Source organism: Thunnus albacares, chromosome 3 (genome assembly GCF_914725855.1).
Source record: "Thunnus albacares chromosome 3, fThuAlb1.1, whole genome shotgun sequence".
Taxonomy (NCBI): Eukaryota; Metazoa; Chordata; class Actinopteri; order Scombriformes; family Scombridae; genus Thunnus; species Thunnus albacares.
In genome coordinates, this window is record NC_058108.1 from 21,842,858 (window position 1) to 21,854,285 (window position 11,428).

Genomic DNA, 11,428 nt, shown 5'->3' on the forward strand with positions numbered 1-11,428 from the left:
AATGTTTTACATTGTTCCAATCACAGTTTCATAGTTGTCCATCAAGAGTCTCCCAAGAAGTAGTAGGCCAGAAGTACATTCACATATTGATTGACAGCCATGAGCTCCCACCCCTGACTTTGGCCTCCTCTGATTGGTTAGGAGGGTAGAGGCTCACTTAAAACTTGAGAGGGGAATATCTCTATACTGCTGTCAGGCTGTTAAATGAGCCTAAGTCACAGAGACCACATTAAAGGGGACATATTATGATTTTTGTGATTTTCTGTTATTTATATACTGTTATGATGAAAATAGTGAAATCCTACAACTGTAGTTTGTTTCAATTTGTTGGCGTAGCATACAGAGCTACAACGAGACAGGAGCTACAACGGCCTAAAATCTCCGTAAAAATATGGAGTTTTTTATGAACTGTAATTCATGCAAAGATATTCCAGTAGAGTCCCAGATTAAACATTCAGACCTGTAAATGTGCATAGTATATCCCCTGTAAAATATGATCTAAAGATACTTCGGAACCTATTCCAACTAAAAAATATATAAGCAAAGACCGTAGACCGTACAATTTCTGTCAAGTATTTGTCTTGAGTCATTGTATAGAGAATGTGTCAACACCAACAAACAGACAAGCAGGCAAATGACACCACCCCATCAATCCAGCCATTATCTATAGCCGCTTGAACTTTGCAGGTCACAAGTCTGTCTGTCACTGGGCTGACACCTGATAATGAAATGGCCCATATACCCTGTACCATGACAGCAGGACATAATAAATAATAAACACTTGACACTTTAAAGGACCAGTGTGTGGGATTTAGTGGCATCTAGTGGTGAGATTGCAGATTGCAACCAACTGAATGCCCCTCGCCCTCACCCTCCCCTTTCAAGCATGTACGGTTGCTGTGAAAACCCGTGAAAAAATGTGAAAGGCCCTCTCTAGAGCCAGTGTCTGGTTTGGCCATTCTGGGCTACTAGACATGGCGGGCTCCGTAGAAGAGGACTTGCTCCCTATGTATATATAAAGGGCTCATTCTAAGGTAGTGAAAATACAACAATTATTAGTTTCATGTGATTATACACGTATGAAAACATGCTTATGAATATTATATTCCAATATGCCAATAGATCACCCTAAATCATACACACTGGTCCTTTAACAAGCATTTAACATTCATTAAATGTCTTATTCCAATAAAACCAATAGTCAAATTCTCATTTGGTGTTTTATTGCCAACTACAGGTAAATTTGCAGTTACACTTTTCTTGGCTTCTTCTATTCTCTTATGCACAGTACAAACAGTGGATAGGCTCATTTTCACACTCATTATCAATAAGGGTGATTTTTTTATTGGATCTCCTTCCTCCTTGTTGATTGTACCCTGCAATATAGATACAACTTTAGTGGTTTAATCATGCATGGATTACTGAGTTCAGGAAAGGACAAGAACACATTTTTATTTTTGAGGCAAATGATTAAAACAGTATTCATGAAGATATCATGTAAACTGTATAAATTGTGGTTACCCATATCCCACTAGCTTTTGCAGAGTTGACTGGATTATTCTTTAGCAGTGGCATTTAGTGAGGTGGCTAATCATTTACTGTTGCTTTAATATTGAAATTACATTAATCTTCCAGTGTTCTCTTTACCTTGGTTTCTCAATATCCTCGATGAACTCTGGCAATCGGGTGTTTAATGTTTCAGGCAGGAGTAAAGCCACTAAACCAGACCCAACTGCCACTGCACAGTAAATCAGTGAAGGGAGGAGATGCCACACATCCTCCAATAGCATGATGAGCGGGGATATGGACACACCCAGACGTGCCAGAAATGCGGTATAGCCTAACCCATTCTGTCTGCAAAATCAAAGCACTGAGGTTAATGTGAACCTGTAATACATGTAGTCACAACAGAGTAGAAGATCATTGCCTGTGGGCAAACCAGTTACATTCTGTTTGCTGCTGACTAACCGTATGACTGTAGGATAGAGTTCAGTTGTGTAGAGGAACATGATGGTGAATGATGCTTCTGACAAGGCTTTTCCAAGGACTCCCACAGCCGTACGAATGATCTCCTTATCTGAGGGAAAATGTTTGATCAAGAGAATTCTCAAAAAATGAAAATGCAGCAAATTAAATAAAGTAAAACATAACTACAATTAGATTCAATGGAAACAAAAAATTACCTTGTGCAACAAACATGTTGATGAGGAGACAGAGCCCCGTCAACAGCATGGCCCAGGTCTCACCCTGCTTTCTACCAATTTTCTCCAGGAAGAAATACACACCAATCTTCATTGGCATTTCAATGGATGCAAATACAAGTTGTGTGAGGTATGGGTTTAGTCCAAACCCTGTGATATTCAGACTTATCCCATAATATGTAAATGCGACCCCATACCTAGAAAATGGAAAAAAGCGTGTAAACTTGTACCAACTTGTTTATTTTAACTTGAGTGAACAGTGAATACATACAAAGCTCTAACAGTAAAAATATGACATAAAATATGATAAGATGATACACATTACTGATAATGAATAAGCCAGTGAGCAATAGCAGTATACGACAATGTTGCTGAAAGCTATTTTTGTAGCCTCAATTTAAATAATATTAACATTGCATATTATATGAAAATAGAATATTGTATTAAAAGTACTTATTGATATTATACTGTATAATTGATAGAAAGAAAGATATTATCTATAAATAATCAATATTTCCTAGTATTTGATTTATATGACTTAAACTATGTTAAAGAAATAGCTCAACAGTTTGACAAATAAACTTAATAACTTTCTGTCTGAGAGTTAGATGAGCAGATGTGTAACACACACATGTCTGTATGCTTGGTCAGGCAATTATTAGCTTAGCATAAAGACCAGACACAGGTGAAATCAGCTAATCTGGTCCTGTTCAAAGTCCAAAAATCCACCCACCAACACTTCTGAGGCTCACTTATTAACACATTGTTCACTAGTTTCTGTAATCCATGAACAAAGAGAAATGTAAAGCCATCAAATTATAGTTTTAGAGGAAGTTCAGAGGGTGCTGGTAGGCATATTTTTTAACTTTGGAATGAGCAAGGCTCGCTGTATCCCCTTCTATCCCTTAAAGGATATGGCTGGCAATTTTACATAGTTTTCTTGTTGTCAGCAAATCTCATGTGCATAGCCAAACCAAAAATTTGTTTTTCTACCTCTTGACTTTATACAAAAATTATTTACAATGTACAATGTAGTACAAAGTCAAGAGGTTGTGTTATGTAGCACATACTAGCGAAGCTCTGTAAATGACGAAGAAGGCTTGAAATTGAAGCCAATACGGAAGTCCCAAAGTGCAATACCACTAATGGTCACACCAAAAAAATCCTTGGTTCCAATAGACTCTGGCCCTCTAATAGGTGTGCTGGCAGTCATTTTTGAAATTATTGCTCTGTTAATAAGATTCAAAGCCATTTAGTAGTTTTAATGTCTGCCACATGGCATTGACAGTTGTCATTGACAGTTGGCTCACCTGCTCTCTCTGGCTCCGGGACTTGCTCAGTCTGACCACTGTTGCAACATTTTGGTAAGTTTAATATTACTTGATTATGATACCTGCTGTGTTAGTTAGCTAATGTTTGCCCAAGTGAGCAGGGCTTGGTGTTCCCAGTAAGCTAGTGTTAGCTCTGGTCCAAGGTAGCAAGGTGTGTTTCCAGAACATATGAGCCAACACCCCGCACTCTTTATTTGGAAGGTCCTGACTCCAAAAGGTGAAGATGGCGCCGACTGTAAGCAGCAACTCTGGGCTTCAAACCGGCTCCAATGCAAATCAGTGAGCAAAATCACACCTCGCTACGTCCATTTTTATATACAGTCTATGGAACATGCACAGTGGCGTCTGTGTAACTAACATGACAGTCATCTCTGGGGCAAAGAAACATGATACCAGGTGTAGCGGTGTGGCTCATTGATGTGTTTTTAATAGTTTTTGGACAACAATGGAGGTCTACGACACTGAGAAATAAGATTTATCAGGCCTTGGATACACACACAATACTTGTAAGTAGATAAAGTCATTGTTGGTTTAGCTCTGTACATGAGATTTGTTGACATTAAGAAAAATCGAAAATTGCAAGCCAAATCCTTTAATACTATGCTGAGCTAATCGCCTCCTGGATCCATACAGCTCTGTATTTAACACACAGATGTGAGAGTGGTGTCAATTGTCTCATCTCTCTCTCTCTCTCAGAGAGACAGAGAGTAAGCAAATTTCCTAAACAGTTACTTTAACACATCCCATGAAATTGACACTTACCATACTATCCCTGAGCATATAGCAATTTTCCTAGTATTTGGGGTCCTGAAGAGATCTAAAAAAGTGTACTTCCTGCCATCAGTTTTAGTTTCAGTAGATTCCAGTAACATCTGCAAAGCAAACAAACTGTTCATTCATAATATATCTGTATTTACTGTACAGTATTTTCTTCTTTATTGTCAGTTATCTAAAAGCAAAAATAATGTTGAAATGTACCTCTGGTGTGATATTGGCCATACACTTTGATCTGTTGTTCATCTCGGCACATTTCACAATGTAATGATGAGCAGTGTCGGCCTTCCCATTTGCCAAAAGCCACCGAGCAGACTCTGGAAGCCACCTAAAGTGACAAACATTCAGCATCTCATCAACACCTCACAAGATTCAGCATTTTAGGCTGCAAAGTGTAAAATATGAAACTTGAATACCTCCAAGTAAAGACGGCCATTATCAGAGGCGAGGTCACTACCAGAATGAGCATCCTCCAATCCTTTATCCAGTATGCTAATCCAGCCAGCATCCAGTTCCCAACTGTCCAATCCAGGCTTATAATTATACCAGAGAAGGTCCTGTGTTCAATGCCAAACCATTCAACATCTGTAGAAATGTCAGCACAGATGAAAACTCAGATCAAAAAAATGGCACATTTGATTTCTGAAATATAAAACAAAATGTATGTTTCTGTAAGACCAATATGAACAAAGCCTGAACATATTATTTACACTCTCTCAATCAAAGGTCAACGTTGTTGTATCATCAGTCTACTTACTTAAAACAATAGAGATGATACTTATTCCTGCGAGTGTCATCCCAGTAAAAAATCTCATGATTGTAAACATCACATATGATGGGGAGAATGCACTGAAGACTGCAAACATCATGGATGACAGATAAGACACCAACAACAGCGGCCGTCTGCCAAACCTGGTCAGGAAAAGAATAAGAATGAGTAATTATTTTTCTTAAAACTTTGGGTTAAATATTCTGCATGTATATTCAAAATTCACAGCATAGGAGATATTTTGAAAATGTATTTTATGTATAATATTTTATAGGAAATGCCAGTAGGGATGCCCCATAGGGATGCCAATGGAGGGTCCACCACTTTGGTTCAGACCAAAATATCTCAACAGCTAATGGGTGGATTTCCTTGAAATTTTGTACATGAAGTTCATGGTCCCAAGAGAGTGGATACTGAATTTGGTGATCCCCTGACTTTCCCCCCAGCACCACCACCAGGACAAAGTTCACAAATGTCTACTGGCTGGATTGGCACAAAATTTTGTACAGACATTCATGGTTCCTAGATGACGTATCTTAATGACTGTGATATACCCTGACTTTATGTTTAGCGCCACCATAAAATTGACATTTTAGTTTTGAGTAGGGCTGCAACTAAAAAAAAAAAAAAAATGGCGCCGTACAAGTGGCAGCCTGTTGTAGCAGCTCTTTGTGCCTGTGTGGGTCACAGGCCCAGTGACATCACACCGTCTGTGGATTAACTTTAACCTGACTCTTAACTCTTAACTCTTAACCTGACGAGTATTTATTTATTTATTCACTCAGTCACCTGATTTTTTAATCACCATAGCCTTTGTGTTTGTATCAGTTGTGTCTTTATCGTGTTTTAGTGCCTTACTGGTGTTTTAATGTCTTATTTATTGTGTTTTCATGTATTTTTGTCATCTGTCATGGCTGCTTTCTATCTAACTAACAATTATTTTCATTATCAATGAATCTGTAGATTATTTTCTCAATTAATCAATTGTTGGGTCCAAATATTGATAAAAAAGTGAAATATTTCCACCTGAGATGGTTTTTCAGAGTCCAAGGAGACATTGACAAAAAATGTCTTGTTTTATTGATATCCAGTATGATATCATAGAGGAAAAACACAAATAGGCTTTCACATTGGAGAAGCTGGAATCAAAGAATTTGGGGTATTTTTACATAAAACATGACTTGAATAGTTAATCAATTATCAAAATAGTTGCCTATTCATTTCCTGTCGATTGACTAAATGATTAATCGACTAATAGTTCAAGCTTTTGAGTGAAATATCTCGACAATGTCTGTACTTTGTGTTTTGTGCTAATTAGCCAATTAGAATGCTAACTCCTTGAACTACAAGATGTTGAACATTGTGAACATTAAACCTGCTGTATCTAGTTGTGTATGTACCAATACAAAAACAACTTTTTTTCTGGAATTTTTAGGACTTGATATTATATAACATTTGTAACAAATATTTAGGGGCATTTTTGAAATATGGAAGGCATATGTTTTTTCTTCCCCTACCTGTCACTTAGAAACCCAAATAAAGGGGCTCCACACATAACACCAATGAAGAAAATGGTGGCCGTTGCTCTGTTCATCGCTTTCCTGCTGCACACGAGATCCCACTAAAACCATTGAAAACATTACAAAATTTTACTTGGTCATAACAAAATATTTCTTACTTTTGCACACATTATATTTACTGCAGATGAAAATTAGTGTTAAGCTAACTTTGGTAAAATACATCAAATGGCAAAATTTATGTTTAATATTGTACATGGTCCTTTAAAATAAATAAACAACATTTACTTAGTAACAATTTCAACATCAAAGAATGCCAAATATTGTCTGATAACAAGAAATATGTATTTTTATATTAGTAATATACAACTTACTTTTTAATAAGTAATAATGAATAATGAATGACTCTTACCTCTGTTGCCAAAGTAGATTTAAAGGTGCTGTTGTCATACACCCATCCATTCTGACACTGAACAATGGATGCATCCTCACTGCTGTTTGAGGCTGACAGATATTGATATTGAGGCTCTGAAAACATCAGGCAGGAGCTCGGAGTCCCATCCTGCTCTGCTGGAATACCAACAGCCAGTTTCTGCTCCTGAGTCAAATTCCCGAAGAAACCTCCATCATCCAGAGCACTAATGTTGCAGTGGTGAGAGGGAACAGCCGCCATGAAGTTATTCAGCAGGAAGTGACCTGGCATAGTAATTCGAGCGAGGATCTGAATCAGGACTAACCGAATTTGGAATTTTCCAAATCCATTAATTTCTGAAAGTATGTTGTCAAATTTCATTTTGCTGTGCCTCCAGAGTCGACAGAAAGATAAATGTCGAAACAGTGAGGATAAGTAAGGTGACAGAGTACTGAGCAAGACACATTTACTGACGCTAAGTTAATCATTGCATTTCACTGTACCCAAGTGATGCTCTGTCAATGTAAAGGGGCTCTATTGTGACAAAAACCAGCACACAAATTGGCGTGAGATTGAATATACAATCAGAGGTATGTGATGATAAATCATTATTTTCTTAGTCAGTCATATACTGGTCTCTTACACAAACAGCTGTGCAAAAAACAGTGGTGCATGGAAAAAATGCCTCTGGCTTCTCCAAGTAACAACATAAAATTGTTGTTTTGAAAGTGGTAACATTTTGATATGCTACAAAATACAGTTAACACCTTTTAAAATTTAACTTTGTGCCTGGTAAATGACTCCGGGCAAGTAGTTCTTCCATGCATAATGTTGCATTTGAGAAGATCTCTTGATGATGATGACACTTTTATACTGCGAGATGTTCATTCAACTCCACCATATAAAAGATTGAACAAAGTGAGTCATACTGATATTTGTATTTGTGGAGCCGTACTAGCAAAATGATTAAAATATAAAGTTTACCTGAAGATGGGGCTACAGAAAATGTTGTGGTGTCATTGAAGAGAAATACTTCTGCCCCCTGGGATAATTAAGCAATGAGGAAATGAGCATAAAAAGAACAATTTTCAGGTGGAATTGCTTTTCATAAAGATTCACAACAATTAGCTCATCATAACTCAACAAGCAGGGTATTTTGTGGAGAGAAAATAATTATTAAATTAAAAAAACACATTAGTAGGCTATGAATTTAAGTCTTGGAAAAAAGTAACACTGTGAATATCAATGTCTGTAGCTGCAGGGTAGCTTCTCCATTTTGCTTTTGCAAGTTGGTTCCATGTTAGGCATCCTGTCAACAAGAACAGAAGTCTTACCTCATCTATTTACTATACAGCAGCTTTATAATTTCACCCATAATTTGATTTACCCTATTTAAAGTCCATTTTGACAGCAATGAGCAAATGATTGTTTATGCAACTTCTGTAGTGGCTGAAAAACAACATACAGTAAATCTGTGTTCATTTTGTATAGTTATTTTTTTTCTGTATTTCTCTTAGTAGTTAACATGTGAAATTATTATCAGAAGTATAATACCTGCACAGATACCAAGCTAAAGGCACATTTCAAATCACTCCAAAAATATCCCTACAGGTTCATTATGTCAACTTGCTACAGCTGCATGATGCTAACTGAGCTGTGTCTGAGGGGTGCTGGGGGCAGGACCACCTCTTCTTCTCTCTCTTTAAATACAATAGCACACTTACATGAACACAGCTGCACTATGAGCAAGTTGGTAGATAACCTGAACATCTGCAATTCATGACAGGTCCTAATATTCTCCTTGCCATCTGCATGCACTGCAACAGTCTGGATGTGAAGACAACAATGCTGGATATCAATTGATGAGGTGATTTCTGGACAAACTTTTGTCTTTTACAGTTTCTTCAGGGATGAATACTGTAAGTAGTGGATGATGTCTGGCAAGTGATTCCTTGATTAATTTCTCCTCTTGACAGCAGTTACAATATTTTATTGGTGAAGCCATATTTAAATGATTCATTCATCCCTACTGTTGTGGATTTCATTGAGTTTTTAATTTACCAAATAAGTCTACTAAATATACATCTGATTGACATCTCTTTGAATAATAATATAGGAATGGGCTATATTCAGAATCATCTCAGTGACACTGAGTGTTTTGTTCTTTTAATTGAAACCTGTGTAATTAGCATGACTGTGGTTCTTTCCTTTACAGCAAAACCTTAAATAGTAGGCTAATCTCTAATTTCTGATTCACTAATTTAAATGATAGTGTAAATTTAATTGATGAAAATCTGTTTTAAGCTCAATTTAATAATAATAATTTAATAATAAGTTAAAATGTTAGCTGTATATGCAATAGTTTTTTGTTCTATTACAATGCTTCTCATTAGTGTGTAATTATGTAAGAACATGGAAACATCTAATCTGCTGGAGCTTAGTGCTCAAGGGGGTCATGCTTCAGAGCAAGAGTTCACTCATTTGTCAGGGATGCTGACTCTCCGTTTCCATGACAATGAGCAAACACACTGAGCTCACTGCCTTACTAGGAAACAGAAATTCCTGCAGCACCAAAGTAATGCTTGATGATGGTGAAGTGTTAAAATGAAGTGGAACCAAGTGTGAAGAAAGGTCTGCATGGGACACAGAGTCCATGACTTTTAGTAATCCTGTGTGTCACGGGGCATCTGTAAAGTAAAAATACAACAGTCATGTAATCTAATGTAACTTATTTAAGGTTTCAACAGCTTTCTAAATGTTCAATCCAGTGATGTTTGCCACATGCCACAATCCATGTGTGTTAATGTATGTGTACAGTGATACATACTAGTTTCAATGTAATTTTAACTGCAATTTTAATACTAAGAACACTGATGTTCCTTTTGAATGAAGTTCTGGAACAGCATCCTATAATCATATTCAAACAGACAGAAGCACTCTTTTTATGTCACTGTGCTGCTTTACTGACCCCACCAGCCCAGTGCAAGTGCTCGTGTAACTACGTGACAGGACACACTATGAAATTCAAATTTGTTAAATTTGCAAATGACAATGATTGCCCTCTGGAAAACATGTTGTGTTTCTTTGTCCTTCTTACACAAGACAGATCTTGCATGAACTAAAGAAAACTTTAATTTGATTAAAATTAAATAAAGTCGGTGAGAGCTTTGAACAAATTTGAAGGGGGCATGCAGGCTATTAAATATACATTTTTTAAGGAAAGGTATGTTTTCTATTCCACATACTTTATCTCATTGTGTTCCTCTAAAAAACTGGGCTAGTTTTGTGAAATGCAGATGTATTCAGGTGTGAAATAATACATTTTTACCTAGTTACTAACCTAAATATTCAACTGATGTTTCTGTTAGCAGCAGGAACAAAGAATAAGTGTCAGTCTGTGAGTTTATCTTTCCTTCTGTCCAACACAACTGTTGATTGCTGTGATATTTAGTTGGATATTCATGATGATGATGATGATGATGATGATGATGATGATGATGATTCAGCAATGGATGTATACTGGACTTACTGTATATCATCCCCTGGTCTTTCATCTACTGCCTCCATAGGGCCACAATATTTAGTGGTATGCAATAAGTAATAGAATAGAATAATAGATAGGGGCTGATGGACATGAAATGTATGTTAATTTAGGACACTACATGCCTCTCTCTAGCGCTACACGGGCCAAAATGTCAACTCATAATCTGCCAGATTGCTGACCACATTAATGCTCCCACTGGGATCAAATCTACTGATTGTTATAACTGTATAGCGTCTCCCCTCGCGTCACACTCAACTAATATCCACAGTACTGGAGAGGTTCTAATAATAGAAAAACCATGAGTAGGTTGATATGTTTTTGTCATGTAACCTAATCAACTTTCCAGCCTATAAAAGTGTCTAGCAGGGCTTTAGACTTTGAATCCTGATTATTTAATTCTACTATATATTAGGCAAACATACTTTCACTGAGTACCTTTTTAGTTAAATGACATTTGGTCTAGACAGCTAGTAAAGACATTGCCGATGGTTATGATGCCAAGACACTTCAAAAGATGATATTGGGTTGTTTATTTCTTTAGCAATTTAGCTCTTTTAAAAGTCCTACTAAATTGTTTAATTGTTTGTATGTGTTTGCCGAGGTGTGGGGAAAAAACAACTTTTGTAATATTTTAGTACACCACAGTACCACAGCACAGTATTGGCATCAGCAAAACTAAGTCTTTGGCTGCTATGGGTCTGGGAAAGGACTCTGTTGAAGAAAGTTTACAGTCAACAGTTAACAGTCTAATCTCCAAATTACTCCAATTTACTAAATTACCCTGAACCTCAATAGCTTTTAAACTGAGGTAAACCTGCCAAGTGAAGAACTGATCTACTTGTATGTTGTAGCCTCTGACCTTTTTGTCTCATATAGTCCA

At 36.9% G+C, this 11,428-nt stretch overlaps 1 protein-coding gene across 1 annotated transcript; it reads right to left on the reverse strand.

Moving 5' to 3' along the window:
• Window positions 1–953: 953 nt before the first annotated feature.
• Window positions 954–7,476, reverse strand: LOC122979839 (solute carrier family 22 member 7-like). The gene is made up of 10 exons (XM_044347606.1): window positions 7,005–7,476; window positions 6,593–6,696; window positions 5,064–5,218; window positions 4,723–4,891; window positions 4,511–4,634; window positions 4,295–4,404; window positions 2,184–2,398; window positions 1,969–2,077; window positions 1,648–1,854; window positions 954–1,376 (listed from the first exon to the last, which is right to left on the reverse strand). The coding sequence occupies exons 1-10, from the start codon at window positions 7,383–7,385 to the stop codon at window positions 1,343–1,345; spliced, it is 1,608 nt and encodes a 535-aa protein (XP_044203541.1). The 5' UTR covers window positions 7,386–7,476; the 3' UTR covers window positions 954–1,342.
• Between the last annotated feature and the right edge of the window lie 3,952 nt (window positions 7,477–11,428).

Coding starts and splice junctions, on each gene's coding strand:
- LOC122979839 (XM_044347606.1), bottom strand. CDS start 7,385: ATGAAATTTGACAACATACTTTCAGAAATTAATGGATTTGGAAAATTC. Junction 5,219..6,592: donor TTTGGGTTTCTAAGTGACAG/GTAGGGGAAGAA, acceptor TTTCCTGACCAG/GTTTGGCAGACGGCCGCTGT. Junction 4,892..5,063: donor TATCATCTCTATTGTTTTAA/GTAAGTAGACTG, acceptor ACATTTCTACAG/ATGTTGAATGGTTTGGCATT.